A 17,538-nucleotide genomic window follows, 5' to 3' on the forward strand; every position below is an offset into this window, starting at 1 on the left:
CCATAATTACTTCTCCACTTTGAACTTTCAGTACACCACTTGCCCCAAACTCCAGTCCTCCATCAAGCTGGCTAACTCCTTTCTTCAGTCTTGCTTTGGTGCTCCTGAACCATATTAGAAATAATGCATAAACTTGCAGTGGGTTAATAAAAAATCTATAATTTCTAAATTCCAGCTGTGGCACAACTGGAAATCTTTTCTATTGTTGCTCAAAATATTCCTTTTTTCAAAAGTTAATCCCTCTTGAATTCTGTTAACCTTCCCTCTAAGTATCCCATCTCTCAATTAACCCTCGCTCTGTAGAGAAGTGTAAGGAAATCAGAAGTGAACTTTAATTGCAGTTCTCTCTTGTAAAGTCATCTATTTCTCCTCTGATTCTTAACTATTTTTTACTATCTCATAGAAAGACCTATCTCTACCTTTTCAAAGGCTACCTATCCAACTATATTCTTAAATTATTGACTTTTCTTCCCCGTGTTCTCACTCCATTAGTGGAACATTCTCTTGTATTCACAATCACTCCATCTCCACCAACCCCTTCCTCTCAAACTAAAGCATCCTCCTGCCTAAAAATAAAATAAGATAAAAAACTGTACTGAATGCATGTCAACAAGTGTTCAGCTTACCACAACCCTTACATGCTGGCAGAAATTCCTCAAGACAATGAAGAGAATGTATAAGGTAACAAGGTTTTCCTTGCTTCCAAAGCAGATTCTAGTCAGAACATAAAGAGCTCTAATGCTATATAATTAACAATAACTTTGTGGGAAATAAAAGTTCTCATGCGTGGTACTATATACAAACTCCCAATATCATCTCCATTTGCTCTTCATAACCTCTGACTTCTAGGGGTAATTGCAAGTTGTTGGGGAGAGGGGATTCCCCCTTTCTACCCTTCTTGGGTTCTTGTGGCTGGGCTACTAATAAAATTGGCACAAAGCAGAATAACAGGAGAAAATTCCAAGTTTTATTATGTGTACACAGGAAAATTAAAAGAATAATTCTCTGTGAGAGAAGTGTAGCAGGCAGTTTCTATATCTTTTAAACAAAGAAACAATAAATTTGTAGGGATTTGACAAGACAAAGGAACATAAGTTTGGGGTACATAGTAAGACTTTAAGTAGAATGTAGGCTTAGGGCAGTAAATTTGTAAAATTAACAAGAGTTTGTGTATATTGGCTTCCCAGCTCTGATTCTCAATGTCTGGGATAAAGCTGTCTCTTCCTTTGATTGATTGTACTTCAGCCCTTTTATAGCAGGGAGGGCACCTTTCATAGGAAGATTTATTTTCTGCATTTAGAGCGACAGAGAGTCTGAGAGCTCCTCCCGCTCCTGCTGCTTCTCAAGTGATTTTAATTAGAAATAATCAATACGCCATTGTGGGATATTTTGGGGCAGCCTGCCCTGTGCCCCAACAGCATCTTTCTCACTTGGGCCCTAAAGATACCAATTTACCATGTTTTTATTTATCCCTTTGATTAGGCAGTATGAGCTCCTCTTTTGTTACCACTAATTCTTCTAAGACAGTGTTTCTCAGCCCTAGATGCTCATTGGAATCACGTGTGGAACTTAAAGAACTAATGACATGCAGGTGCCTTCCTCATGAGTTGCCTGGTTCATTTGGTCAGGAGTGCAGTCCAGCCATTATAATTGTCTAAAAGTTCTCCTGGCCTTTGCGATGTGCAACCAGCTGAGAACCATGCCCCTTGTTGAGCGACGTGTTCAAATACTAATACCATAGCATGCACCCGTTTTCTCTCTTACTTTCTTTGTGTCACGTACTTGGATGGTATGTTAGTGCTGGGTCTGGAGCTCATCTTCTGAAAAGAGAAAGAAAATAATCCAGAGGAAAGTCAGTCACAAAATGAGTCAAATTTAATGATAACCTAATAGTGAAATATGAATGGCTTCTGTTATTCCAGTCCACGGGAGAAAACTCTTTCTTGGTTTGGGAAGACTCCTTTTTTTTTGCCTTCCAGTCCAGAGAAAGCAAGCTGCTGCTTTGGGCACGACTCTACAGATGCATTTCTCTCAAGGAACTTTCAAATAAAGAGAACACATTACCTGTGATAACTGAGAAACATAGCTTTATGTTGCCTGTTTTAGAATTATTTCTTGACATTAACATTTTTATGCATCCTCATATTCAGTTTTATGCTTGGATATAATGCCACCAGGCAGGAATCAAGGTAAATGCCATATCCCAAATCCACAGAGAGTCAGAGCCACACCATGGGTTATCAAATCTGCCTTTTTATGTGCTGTTACTCATAGTGTATGATTTACACACACCGATGAACTGAAACCTGCACCAACTGAAAGATGCTGTTTTGCGGAGGGGCCAAGAACATTTCCAAGCGGGCTTGGTTGAGCTGTGCTGATTTCTCTCTAGAACAGTCTTCACAGTTCTTTGCTCACAGTTAGAGGTCTGCTGAAAGTGACTTCCTACAGACGAAAACAGCTTGCTTAATCATTCCTGAAACACGGGGAAAATTAAAATACATTTTTTCTTTGTCAAGCAATAAAAACAATGCCAGATTGTTAATGCCTCTTTTGTACCTTTCACTTGAAAGACCTCAAAAGAACATCAAGGAGAGTAAAGGCAAAATCTATTCCCCAATGGCATCATTATACATGTTGAAGCCTCTAAAACTAAAACTCTAAAGACGTTCAGAAAGAGCAGAGGAATAAATGACAGCAGACTGAAGAGTGTGTCTCCCGAGCTTTGTTCAACCTGCTTTCTTCAAATGCATCCAAATTGGTTGATGAAAAGCAAAGATCTCATTTGTTTCAGCATTAAAGCAGTAAATTAGTGAGTGGTGAGCTGATTGTCCTGTAGAGCATTTAAATGCCAGGAGTACCCCATCTCCAATATTTTAAATTACATTCTTATGGCTGAAATGAAAGCAACCATGAGGGTCATGTAAAACAATGTTTTTAATCATTTAAGCTGGTTCGATTCAAATGTGATTTTTGTTCTGAAATATTTATCGAAGCTCTTGTTTTGATTTGAGATGAGCAAGTTTCATTTTAGACTTCAAGACATCAAATAAAAACTCATTTTCAGTTTGGGGGCTCAAGTAGGGAGATAGATTAGCATATCCAGTATTGTGTTTCATCCCTGGCTGTTTCTGTTTGCTTCCAGGGTATAGAATTAACAAGCTTGGTTAAATTTTACTTGAGTTTTTGATGACCTTTTCTAATCCTGGCTGTTTCATAATATAATGTCTTGACCTTCGTTTTCCATAGAGCCACCTCAGTGATAAATGTAGAGATTTAATAACTAGCACTAGTTGACAGGTGACCTTTCGTACATGGCCATTTCTCTTTGCTGGGGAAACCACATTGTTTTGCAAGTTTGAATTCACAGATTTTAATTATCTATTCTATTGTCTATAAGCTTATTCATGGAGTAAAAAGTAAAGGTTAAATATTTCATTCTTCTTACTGATTAAAATGTAAAGTGCTTGGCAGTTGTCCCAATATATCATTCAAAAAGGATAGGGCAATTTGTCAGGATCTTGCCCATAGAAGGGAGGAGAGGAATTTTCCAGGGTGGTTGGTAAGGAAGACAAAAATGTAGATAGGAGAGGAGAGTGAGCTATCTTATCAGCTGAGTGTGTGTGTGTGTGTGTGTGTGTGTGTGTGCGCTTGCATGTGTGTATTGTGTATATGTGTTTGTGTGTGCGTAAATTTAGAGCAGAGACACAGATGAGTTCTTTAACTATAAGTGTACTAATTTGAAAAGTGACTGTGACTCAACAAAAGGTAAAACTTGCAATCAGAATAAATGATCTGTTAGTTTAGGCCATTTTTTCTTTTTCTTTTTTAAAAATATGGCAAGGATCAATTGGGCATATCATGATAAATTGGCTTCTAGGGTCTACATAAATAATACTTAAACACAGAAAAGTAAGGCAGTCTATTAAAATGCCGCAAACTCTTAAAAAGCAGTAAGAATAGACACATCTTCCTTATGTCTGCCCCCATAGTATCAGAGAACATAGGACTTTCTTGATTCTCTTGTGCTCAAATTCTTCAGCATTATTGCAAAGAGAACTCTTTGTGTCAAATACTTATGCTTATAATAAAATAAAAACTACCATGGCTATAAGATGACCTTTGTTTTGAGTAGAGTGTCCCTGTCAGCCCTGAGTTACAGAGTGACTGGGCAGTCTGGAGCTAACTCTCATTCCCAAGGACTTGAGAACAGCCACCGTGGGTTTCTAAGGTGAAAGTACGTCAGGAAGGTTTTGGTGCAGCCAGAAGGTATTCCCTTCAGCATAGAGACCGGCTGATTGAAACATCATCTGCCAGGGCCTTTTTTTCTTATTTTTTTTTTCAGACATGGACTGTAACCATTTAATGCTTCAGGAAGAAACACAATTCACTGCTGTGGTGAAAAAATTCTGAAAAGCACATTGAGTAAGATGTGAAAGACCGTTTTAAAGCTAATAAAATTGGTCCTGATTGGTTTATCTTGGACTGAAATTTCAGCCATATCACAAAATGAAAATATTAGAAAGAAGATGTACACATAATTTCTTATACCATGATGATGCCATTGCCAGAAAGGACAGGTAAATTCAACTCACATGCAAAGATTAATGTTCCTTAGGAGGCTTTCGTCAACTTAATATTTTTTTCTATTTTGGTGAAATTCTTGGCAGCCAACATATTTAGAAGCATTAATTTATAATTTAATACAGATAATTTTATTAATATAATACTAGGTGATATTTGAGGTGTTTGCTTACATATATACTAGGAATAGTGTAAAAATAATATTTCTTTAATAGCTCCCACTTCTTAATAGTGATGTGAATGCATTTCATCAAAGATAATATGCCTCTTTTTTTAAAAATGTTTTCATTGATTTTTTTTTTTTTTTTTTTAGAGAGAGAGGTGAAGGGAGAGGAATAGAGAGATAGAAACATCTGTGAGAGTGAAACATGGGTCGGCTACCTCTTGCGTGCCCCACACTGGGGACTGAGCCTGCAACCTGGGCATGTGCCCTGACCAGGAATCAAACCGGTGAACTCTTGGTTCATGGATTGATGCTCAACCACTGAGCCACCCTGCCCAGGCACTCCTCTTTTTAACATGAATGATATCTAGGATCCAGGAGATATCATGTTCATCTCAATTTCCTGTCTATCCTGGAAAATAAAAACAAACTAACTTTTGAAGAATGTGTTATGAGAATTGAGTGGAATAGAAATTAAGTAGAATAATGTAATAAAGTGTTAGGATGGCTGGACCATACTAGGTGTTCAGTTATGTTTATATCAACAAATATAATACACTATACTTATCCCTCTTTCTCACACTGCTTCTTCCCTTCCTCCTTCTCCCAGGCTCTACCTGTGCCCTGGACAGGAATCAAGTCTTTTTTTTTTTGTAAGCAGGCAAATGTCAAGGTTCATTTTAGTGGAGAAAAAACTTGATTTTCAAGGCAATCTCTGCAGCCTTTAATATAGTATATGAATTGAATCTAGTTGATCATATACTGAGGTTAACTCTCACATTGATTAGAATTCTAAAAATATTTTAGCCTTCACAGCACTTCCCATGGAATAGGTACTAAGTAAAAAATTACTTGGTTGTTTAATAGATGACATCAAATTCTTAACCTCCCACAAGCTGACTGTATGTAACTAGATAGGCAGGTAAGAGCTAGTATACTTTTGCAGAGAGAGAAAATACCCAAATCAAATATAATGATGTTGCTATAAAAAAAAAAAAAAATCAGTATTTTAGACTACAAATAAAAGGAAATGTTTGACATTTGTGGGCTTTCTTTTAACAGGGACACAGTTATTCAGACAGGCTTGGCTGTATATTTGTAAGGATCTCAGTTTATAGACACAGCCCAAGCCCAACCAGAGCATCTGGCTTGATGTTTTGAGGGTACAAGAGGAAAGGAGGGGAGGAGGTCAGGTTTGTTTGTAATGGGGGAAAAAACACCAGAAGTAGGGACAAGTCAATGAAACGGGAGAATTCAGAATAAAGAGAGGGCTTGATAAAGTAAAACCAGATAAATCTTTCCAAAGGTCTTGGACAATCCAGGGCCTCCTTCTAGAAAGAAACTGCTTATTGTGGTAGAACCAAGTGAGTGGAGGCATATGGGATAAATTTTCAAGCAAGGACCCCAAATCAAATAATGTAAACGAGTTCAAGAAACAGCAGTGCATTTTAACAAAGAAAGTTGAGATCACAAGATTCAGGGATAAAGCCATAAATTAGCTGAGATAACCAGATAAGAGCAGCTCTTGGGTCAGGCCATCCATTTGTGTCTAGGTATTTCTTTCTTCTTATCAAAGCTTACTATAGTTTGAAGGTGCCTTCAAAGGTATAAATGAGTCCCTTGGGCCTTAGCAAGCAAGCTCTTTGTGTTACCTGTAGCTTCAATTATGATGAAGAATGTTTCACTCATCTAGCCCTGAACTCCTATCATGCTGTAAGGATGTTTCCTGCAAGGAAGTGGTAAGTAGAGCAGTCACCATGTGTAAACATGTCTCCTGGTACCTCATTCAGAAAGTCAGTCAGTTAGGCAGGACTGTGACCAAGCAGAAGGGACATGTGGAAGTCTCCGAAGACTCTGGCCATGGTGAGAATATGGCCAAGTGATTAGTATGAAAGAAAGGGGCAATTTAAAAAATTATCATCTGCCCCCAAAGGCATTGCATTCATAGCATTCTGCTCAATTACATATTTGTTCCTTAAATAAGAGGCTGTTGTTCCCATTGTTTGCCCTCAAGTTGTTAGTCAGCTGGTGACCTCATAATCTGCACAGCTGCGGCATCCCAGTATGTTGTCATGGAACAGATTGTGATGTCTTAATTGATCACTTTCAGGGGTTACAACTGTCAAGTGAAACCAGTATGCTGATTCTTATTAGTTAAATTAAGCCTTGTTATAGCAGAACCAGCTAATTCACTCTTGTGAATGGCAAATCCAATGCAAATTGCTTCATTTTGTAGATTAGAACACATCTAAGGCATTTTCTTTATATCTTCCTTTTTTCTTTTTGGTTTTTAAAAAATTCATGGAGTCCATATCCCCCACACGCCCCACCCCACCAATGCTTTTATTATACAGTGAAGCAACTTCTTGGAACAGTAAATTGAATGTAACTTCCCCGCACCATATGCATCTTGGTGATAAGTTGGAGTGTGCCATCTGACGTGCACAATTTAAATCAGGCATTGATTTGCATGACTCTGAGTGACTTTGGAGGACTCAGCTAAGTATAATGGATGTCGGGCCCTACTGCAAATTGCTGGGCACAAAGAATATCATGTTCTTCCTCATCACCACCAAAGATTGTAGGCTCCTGGATGCTTGATGAAGGGTCTTAGATCAATGCTTAATCCCAAGAGACACCTTCTGTGTCTCCATTTGGCCATTGGTGAAGGCCTCCCTATGGTACCAGTCTTCAGAACCCCATTTTCAAGTGCCCCAATATACTCACCTACCTTGAGTGGACCTTTCTAACGTGATGCCTGGACCACCTACTGCTCACCTTAGTTCAGAAATCTAACTGTTGCAGAAGTGATGGACAGTCACTTTGATAGCAGTTTTAAGATACCTTTTAAATGTACCTTTGTGGGCTCTACAAATTAAGTTTTTTCAAAATCCTTAATTTTGGCATCTCAGAGAAATAGATGCCTTTGTCTATCTAACATATTTTATAGGTCTACAATGAAAACTAAATCGAAGAAGTAAAGTTATATTAATGTATAACTGTTAGCTTATAAAACACAATGGGAGCACAAGTATGTTCATCCAAGCAGTTTTTTTTATAATAGAAAAAAATCAAATAATAACTAAATGCCCAGTAGTAGGCAAACAGGTACATTATGGTGTAGCCATGTAATAGAATGTTGCATAGGTATTAAAAATATCTCTAAGGACTATTTATTGACATGGAAAAGCTAAATGATATGAAATAAAATGAAAAACCAAGGTTGCCAAATTATATAAATGGTATTTCTCTACCCGTGAAAAACAATATATCTAGAAGTAGGAAAATACAACGAAATATTGTAGCAATTGTTGAGTGGTAGGAATATGAAGACCTTTCATCCTTTTATCAATTTTTTTTCAAGTTTTCCATAGCAAGCCCATATTGTTAATAATTAGGAAAAAACTGTAAAGCAGTTTGAATAATTTTGTTATTACAATTGCTGTAAGAGTCTGTGTCCAAGGCAACTCAAATCTAACAGGCCTGGGCATGAGCTCCTCTCTTCCTCCCCAGGCCCTGCTCCTCCTGAAGCCTTCAGCTTCTGAGTTAAAGGCAGCTCCAGTCTTACAGTTGCTTAGGCTGAAAATCCAAAGTTATCATCCTTAACTCATCTTTCTTTCACATCCTCTGTGCCATCTACTGGTCAACCTAGTAGGCTCTACTTTCAGAATATGTTCAGAATGTGACCAGCTTCTTGACATCTCCCTGCTTGCTACCTGACCTATTCCAAGCCACCATATTTTCTTGCCTCAATTTTGGCAGTAGCCTGCTCTCCTTCTTCTATCCTTACCTTCTTTGTGTCAATTTTCAAAACAGGAGCCAAAGTAGTTTAAATATAACTCAGATCAGTTATTCCTCGGCTCAGAGCCCTCTAATGGCTCCTGAGTTAAAGACCCAACGTGATGTCTCCCTTGTCAACCTTCTGGCCCCTGTATACTCGCTCTCCTCCATGCTCTGCAGACTACAGTGCTCTCCCAATTGTTCTTCTCCGACCTTGGGGAGTTGGCAGTGACTTTTGCTTTGAAGGAGTGCTTTTCCCTCCAAATAGCCCTCCGGTCAGCCCTCTTCATTCAGTTCTTTCTTTACATATCATTTTTCTCCTGAGGCCTTTACTGATCACTCTGCCAACACACACACACACACACATCCCAACCCTCTTCCTTGCTTTAATTGTCTCTACTTAGCACTTATCTCCATCTAACATATTATGTACTCTGTGGATTTGCTTATTGCCTTTCTTTCCCAAGTTGAATGTAAGCTCTATGAGGGCAGGAAAATTTGTTTAAAATTTTCACAGTGGAATCCCCAACCCCTAGAGCAGTGCCTGACACATAGCAATTGCTCAATAACTATACTGGGTCCCAACCATTGATAGGAAAGATGATCTGTTACAGTTGTGTGATAATTAGAAAAGTGCTGACTTCTCTGAATCCCTTTGCCTATCAATTTACCCACCAAGATTGGGCCTTTTGTATGTTGATGTTCTAGATTGCTTTTCTCTTTTCATCTAAATTAGTAATTCTAGATGAATTGGGAAAGTCCTTTTCTTCCCTAATATTAAATTCAGTGTTCATACTCCTAATAAATTATTTTGATTTAATTGCTTTCATTACCTAACTTAACCACTATATATTGAGCTCCTATTTTCCTCCAGGGACTTCTGGAGAGTGGAGTTAAACTGAAAAAGACAAACATTGACTCCGCTCTTACAGAGTTTACTGTCTAGTGGACAGACATTATTAAACAATAATTAAAGTTCAACACTAGTACCTAGTGTGAGAGGGGCCACTGACCAATAGGCACAATAGAAATCCAGGATCAAATGTCAGATAGAAAGTGTGGAATCTCATAGAAGGGAGATGAGAAAGATGTGTATCAATGAACCACATAGCTTTTTTGGGGTCACTGCTTTAAAAGATAGGGTGGGAGGGAATTGGCAAAAGGGATGATTTACTTAGCTTTGGAGAAAAGAATCAGGGAATAATGGGAAGGGCAGTGGGTTTAGAGTAAGAAGATCTAGATTTGAAGTTACCACTGCAACCTGAATTTGTCTGCAAGTTCTAAAAGCTGGTGCTTAACCTCTATGAGCCTCTGTTACCTCATTGGTTAAAAAAGAGAGAGGGTGGTGCTTAGAGTAGCTCTACAGACTGTCTCTGGACATGCCTTTTCTGAGTTCACAAAAGAAGCCTTGCCCGGCCGGGCGTGGCTCAGCGGTTGAGCGTCGACCCAGGATCCAGGTGGTCAGAGTTCGATTCCCGGTCAGGGCACATGCCAGGGTTGCGGGCTCGATCCCCAGTCAGGGGGACGCAGGAGGCAGCCGATCAATGACTCTCTCATCATTGATGTTTCTATCTCTCTATCCCTTACCTTGCCTCTCTATGAAATCAATAAAGATCTATATCTATATCTATATCTATATCTATATCTATATCTATATCATCTATATATCTATTTTAAAAGAAGCCTTTCCTCATCCATCTAGAATAAACATAAACCCAAAGGCCAACCAACATGGGAATGCAAAGGAAGCTTTTATGGGTTGTTGTAATATTTTTGCTAGCCTGAGACTTGTCTTAAGTAGTTCTGGGTTTTAAGAATCTTTTACAGAGCCTTGTCATTGCTGAAGTTTTCATTTTCATCAACTGTTACATAAACATTCATACATATACATAAAATACAGAATTGATGCCTGGATCTCTCCCTTTTGTCTTCTTTTAAGCCATCATCCTTATTAAAGAGAGCAAATCTTTTCATATTATTTCATTTGAAATTATGGGTTTGGCTAAAAAGTCATCATTTAAAATGGAAAGCAAATGACAGTTTTACCATTTAACTTTAAACCAACACAAAGGGTAGAAATGAAAATTATTCCAATACAACCTGTATCCACAATTTGAACGAAAGCATTCCCCTAGCTTGATAATCTGGGGAAGTCATTATAGGGCTGGTATATATATTTCAGAGATATTCCTACATTCAGCAGTCATAAGTAGTATCTGAATTTTCTGTTTTCCCAGAGAAACTTGTTTGACTAGGTGGACTTTACCAATGTATGTTTCTTCCCTCAACTTGTTTCTCTTTCTGTTTTTCAGCCTTTGCAACTGGACTGTGACCTCTGTGCCATAGTGTCCAACTCAGGTCAGATGATTGGCCAGAAGGTGGGGAACGAGATAGATCAGTCCTCCTGCATCTGGAGAATGAATAACGCCCCCACCAAGGGCTACGAAGAAGATGTTGGCCGCATGACCATGATTCGAGTTGTGTCCCATACCAGTGTTCCTCTTTTGCTAAAAAACCCTGATTATTTTTTCAAGGAGGCAAACACTACCATTTATGTGATTTGGGGCCCTTTCCGCAATATGAGGAAAGATGGCAATGGCATCGTTTACAACATGTTGAAAAAGACTGTTGACATCTATCCAAGTGCCCAAATTTATGTCACCACAGAGAAGCGTATGAGTTACTGTGATGGAGTTTTTAAGAAGGAAACTGGGAAAGACAGGTGAGTCCTCTGAGAAGCAGCCTTGCTGTCCTTTATGCTAAATCTTTGCTGAGTCCTCTTGTCAGCTATCAAGTGAGCAGAGTGATTTTTCAAACTGATTGTTATGTGCTTTGGACTATTATGATTACTTGATGAGCCAGCAACTAGGTCCCATTAATTCCACCTACACTACCTTCTGTTCTCTCCATTTTGATTGGTTTGAGGCTCCAAAAAACACTGGATGCTTTCCCAGGATATCTTTAGATTTGTTCTTATTGAGCTCAATTTGCTATTGATTAAATTGGATTTTAGCCAAAAGTTCCTTAACATTTCAAAGCAGAAATGTTATGGAACTTTAGGACCTATACTCTTTTGTAAGCGATGGCAAAAATTTACCTGAGACTACAAAACAAACGGGCTATTGATTATCCGATAAGGTTGCAGAGCTTCTTGCATGCAAATAGCCCCTGTGATTGTGCACACCAGGACTTGGTACCTAACATGTTAAGCAGAAGATCATATTGAAATCGTGCATTACTTAAAATCATTAATAGTGGATTCTTGAAGAGAAATGAGGATATAAATACTAGTCACTCAATTATTCAAAAATCTATTGGCACTTTTCATTGCATCCATTTTTCTATAGCATTCTGTAAACCACCCTTCCCACTTCCTTTTTTTTGAGGCCTGCCCGCCTCATTTTTTTTCTACCCCTTATTTCTCCTGTTTCCTCTCTGTTTCTTCTTTATCCCCTCTTCTCCCACATAACTCTATTGCCTGCCTTTTTTTCTCTTTACAGAGATAATGAGTATATGGGAGAGAAGTGGAATTATAAGTCAATAGCTCTTAGTTTGTATGTGCAGTTCTCATAAAGAACTGCTGAAGGAAAACATTGGAAGTAATTGCTAAAGTTGTACATTCTCATGAATTTTGCTTATTCGTGAATATATTGAGCATTGGCTATAATTCCGGTATTAACATTCTGGTTCCTCAAAATGTGTACCTTTTACTCTTCAATATTATCAGATGTAAACTTTTAACTATATTGTGGTATGTGCTTATGGGGGGGGGGGTGTTCGGATATCACTGGGTATAGTTTCAATGCTGATAATTATTTTTGAATTTTATCTCCTATTGACAATGTAGGTTGAATTTAGTATTTTCTACTTCTGTGCACTAAAAATACACAACTTTTTATGAAAATCAAGACAGAAATAGCCATGCCATGAAACTATTCCCTTATACTGTTAGACTTACCAAGAAGAATCCCAATGGTGAGATTTGTATCAGTGTAGCATAAGCTGTCCAAAGAGACAGGCAGCCGAGATAAAAGGAGTAGGTATGTGCTTCAAAGAAGTAATCTCCCATGTAGCACCGTTCTACATAAATGTGACCCTTCTCAAGGAGTTTTTGAAATGTTTGGTCTGTCACTAGCCTAGAGCAATGCAATTAATTAGATACACTTGGTTTTTCATTAGCCACAGTTAGCACTCTGGGTATCCCCCCGTTGTAACTATAAGCCCTAGAACCATTTTGGGGTATCAGAGAAGAACTTAACATGCCACTTGTTTCTATGTGTTTATATCACATGGGCTTTTTCTGTAAGGTTTTAATGAGACAGCAGTGTCACAGATGTGTGGATTGTACAACAAGGACTGGGAGAGAATAGCTTTGGGAGAAGCATTTCCCTACCGGCTGTGAGGAGGGATGCTGTTTGTATAGTGGGGAAGAAGCTCACCTGGTAAATTGATTTGCAGGCCTCATTCAGTTGTTAGAGTTATCAAAATAAATGTGGGGAGGGAAAGCGAGAGAATTTTTGATGCCGTCTTGCTGTTTTCTTCACCGAGTAATCCTGTCTGGCTGCTTCGCCAAGTACTACAACCACCCCAAAGAGGACGGCTATGCTAGTGGTTCAGAAATGAGTGCAATACATGGTTTTGGTAAAATCTGGTTGACAAAGGTTGACAAAATGACCTCAAAAGCTGCTGTCTCCACTACGATGTAAATATATATCTTAACTTTTGTTGTGCGTATTTTATTGTCTAAGGGTTTCTAGTAGTAATTTGATGTTCATTGCCAATTTTAAAGAAGAAACTTTGTAACCTTTTAATGAAAAAATTGTCAAACTTACAAAATAGAGAGACTAATAGTGTAATGAACCTCTGCATACCCATTTCTCAGGCTGAACAACTATAACTCATAGCCAACCTTGTTTTATATATACTGGTACACATTTTTCCCCTCTCCAACAATTATTTTGAAGCATGTGCAGACATCATATTATTTCACTTATAAATATTTCAGCATGTACCCCTAAAAAGTAAAGATTTTAAAAAATAAACACAATGCCATTGTCCTACATAAGAATCAGCAATATCTCCTTAATAACATTATATATTCCTGTTTTCAAAAGTCTCCAATAATATCATTAATATTTTTAACAGTTAATTTGAATCAGGATTAGCATTAAAGTCCATACAGTATTCAAGTCAGGATTAGCACAAGGCCTGTATATTAAAATTGATTGATATGTCACTGATATTTTTATTAATCTAAGCTTCTTTCCCTCTCTCTCACTCTATTATTAAAAAAAAAAAATAGACAAACCAAAAAACAAAAAACAGTCATTTTTTTCTGTAGAGCTTTCCTCAATCTATTTTGCTGATTGTACCACATGGTATCTCTTTTATGTTGATATTTCTATATTGAAGATTTATTAGGTTCAAGTTTTTTTTCCCCCAAGACCATTGGACCGTTGGGTGATAATTCTATCAGGAAGAATACTGTCTAGTTTTCTGTTTTTATGTTATCCGTCATTAATGATCATTGTCTAGGTCGAATAATTCATCGGAGGTTGCAAAATGGTGATAGTTCATCATTTCTTTTTCATTTATTTACTGATATGCTTTATAAAGACACACCCCCATTAGTCATTTTTTTACCATGGGAGAGTACCAATCCTTTTTATTTATCAATTTTAAGATATTGGTTCCCTAGCATCATCCAAAAGTGACCAGTAAGTTTTTTATTATTATTATTTACATATTGACTTAAATGCTTAAACACATTTGAAATATTTAAAATTATGTCCTTTTGTTTAAATTATTCTATTTGGGGTTGTGGGAACGTCTTCAAATTGGCTTTTGAGTCCCTTTGACATGTCTTTAGTAGTCTGGTTACTTCTTTGCTTCCTAGTATTATAGGATGTTTCACACTCTTCTTGTATATATCCTGATGAAATCGGGATTCAGACACTTCTCCTTTCCATATTTTAAAAAACATAATCTTTGTGCTACCGGTGGTTATTGATATTGGGTTGCTCTTTGTTGCTTTGTCTTTTCCTTGGACTCAGCTAATATATAAATAACATATGTTGTATATGTTGTTTAAAGATAAAAACACTATGAGTTCCAACTGAAACTTCCAATTCAAATTCAGAGCTACCAGGTTTTTATTTTACTCCATCAATTATATCTGTTTATTTTTTCTTCCATGTTGACAAATCATAGGCCTTAGAGACACCTATGTAAATTACTCATCTGCTTCATCCCACAACGCAACTACAACAATCTTAGAATTACAGCACCACCAGCAATATTATTACTGGAAGCATTTTCAGATTATTTTGCATTGAAGAAGGCATTTTAATGGCAAGCATTCATGTGGGCCCATGCTCACAGTGTATGTTGGTTATATCCTTACAAGAGTTGTAAATATTTTTTCCTGAGTACATTAGAGTAAGCAGTATACATCGTTGCAGGCATGAGGAAGTCAGGAAATAGGGTTGTCCATTTAATTTACCATTACATTAACAAGAGAGTTGTAAAGCTATTTTGATTTGCCTGTGCTTATTGGAACTTTTTAGCAAGTGCTCATTTTCTTCATCAAGTTTTTAATGGAGAGGTTATGTCACCATTACTATGCATAATTTATAGACTTTTTAAAAATTGTGTCCTTAGTAGTTAAAGTGATTCATGATAGGTAAATGATTAAATGGGGTTTCTCAAAGCAAAAATGGCCTCAGCTACCTTCTTCAAATTGCCAAATATTTTCTAAAAAATAAGCCCCTCTCATTTATGGTGGTCTTTGTTTTTATTTCTGTTTTAAGGGATTTCTCATTGAGAAAACATAAAGTGGTAGAAGAAATATGTATACTGTTAAATTTCTTTCTTTTTTAAAAAAATTGATTTTTAGAGAGAAAGGGAGAGGGAAAGGGACAGAAATATGGATATGAGAGAGACACATTGATCCGCTGCCTCCTGCAAGCCCCCTACTGAGGATCAAGCCTGCAACCTGGGCATGTGCCCTGACCAGGAATCAAACTGGCAACCTTTTGATACAAGGGACAACATCCAGCCAACTGAGTCACACCAGCCAGGGCTACTGTTAAATTTCTTAGAGTGAGTTTAGACCAACTCTTAAGCATATTGGAATACTGTTCAAATCAAATGAAATTTAATTTGCTTTCTTATCAGTTACTGACTAAAATTATTTGACTTGTTCATTAGAAAGGGTGACCTTGTTGGAAAGGCTGGGAGAAAAGAAAGAGAAGGCCATATGCCCTTTCTTTCTTCACCTTCTGGGGCCCAGTTTCCTTTAGAATTTTAGATCCTTTGTGCAGTGGTCACTTTTATATTTTCACTTACCAAATATTTTTCTGGGAAACAACAACATTCAACAAACCAGAAACCTTTGAAATTAAAAGTCTTATAGTCAAAATAATCTGGGCCAAAAGGGATCTCTTTTTCCCCTTTGAATGATTGGTGTGCATACATAATATGAGCCTGCTGACATTCACACATTTGCATTAATATATCTTAAGATTGAAATACCCTAGAGGTGCTGTAGGGCTGACTGTGTTACATGGTGCCACACTCAACATTTGAAGAATGGGATTATATGCCTGGCCATGCACAGATGCAAAATGAACGTTAACTCTCCCAGAGAAGCAACAGAGAGCCAGTGTGAGATATTCTGCTTACCTGTGGGCAGGCAGGCCATTGCAGCTTGCACCCCACTTTAGAAATACGTTGGCAAATGCATACACGTTATTTAATTAATAATTGAGAAAGCTATACTCCCCATTAAAAGTGCAAGTTAATCCAGGGCTAATAAAGGGCTCGGAGCTGCCCTAAATAGGTCTTAATTAGCTGGCACCAATGTGCCTCCGCCTTCAGGGATGAGTGAAATTGATGAAAGCTGGCAGCAAATACATCAGTGTTTCAAGATGTTTTTGCCTCAGGTGCAGAGGTTGAGAAGGGGGGGAGTTACTTTTAAGGGTCATTTAGGAGAAAGGACACACAAAAGTCACTTTCAGAAAACACTGTCAGAGTGGGAAAGTGACGGGTAAATATTGAGATGGCGACATGGCTAATCTTTGCCTGCATGCTCCATCCATTCCCACTTAGTCTGAAGGAGAAAAAAAGAAATCAGTGATGTGTCATTTATTTCTCAGTGCCTTCTGCTGGAGACAGCTCTGTCATCTGGCATGGGTTTTAAGTGCCGCCCAGGTTTCACTCTCTCAGCTAGGCCCTTTGGAAAGTTTCTTCGTGTGATTGACTTTAGGGACCAAATTGGCTCACGTTCCTTAGGTCTGCACACATTTAGGTTTCTAGAGTGGCAAGAGGTTTCCAGCCTCTCTCCTGAGAATTTGGGAACTCTGAGTCCCCTCTGTTGGGGCAGATGGCAGGCAAGCTGCCTTGACACAGGCAGTGCAGCCAGGCAGAGAGGCAAAAACAAAGAACAAAAAACTGTTTGAGCCCAGGTCAGCCACAGGCACAGAAACCTGCCCAGTTCACCCAAAGAAGTACTATTACTCTATCTGGACTCTGAAAATAAAGGCGTCTCGTTATTTCTGACTCAGGTAATATATAGGTGCTAACCCCAGAAAAACCTGGACCAAGAGCAGATGGGCAAAATACAAAATTTCTTGGATTAATAGACAGGATACTATTCAAAGCAGTATTTTCACCCTTTTTCTTTCTCTTGGAGTGCAGTCTTTGCAAGTACAGCATCTCAGCACTTTTTTGAGAGCAATATTGACGTACCTCTCTGTTAAAACGAGTTCATGTTCCCACCCAGCCAATGTATTTGGTGGGAACAGCAGGTTCATGTAGCAGTGAAAGGCAGACCCGTAGGACTCCTGAGTCAAAAAACATAATAAGGTATCCAGGGCTGCACTTTCACACTGACAAGCGTTGGGAAACAGGGGACTTCCTTTTTCCCAATATTCACGGTGGCATCCAGTGACCTATATTAGGCCTCCTCTATAATACACGTGCTAGAAATTAAAAATTCAATAAAAAAGAGA

The 17,538-nt window shown here is 38.1% G+C and overlaps 1 protein-coding gene across 7 annotated transcripts in view; it reads left to right on the top strand.

Moving 5' to 3' along the window:
* The window catches only part of ST6GALNAC3 (ST6 N-acetylgalactosaminide alpha-2,6-sialyltransferase 3), a 457,852-nt gene that overhangs the window by 274,541 nt on the left and 165,773 nt on the right, over window positions 1–17,538 (top strand). For all 7 annotated transcript variants that reach the window (XM_081144626.1, XM_081144623.1, XM_081144624.1 and 4 more), the window contains exon 3: window positions 10,840–11,249. In XM_081144626.1, the coding sequence (XP_081000752.1) occupies window positions 10,840–11,249 (410 nt within the window). The remainder of the gene's footprint in view (window positions 1–10,839; window positions 11,250–17,538) is intronic.

Source organism: Miniopterus schreibersii, assembly GCF_964146895.1.
Source record: "Miniopterus schreibersii genome assembly, chromosome: 8".
NCBI classification, from domain to species: Eukaryota; Metazoa; Chordata; class Mammalia; order Chiroptera; family Miniopteridae; genus Miniopterus; species Miniopterus schreibersii.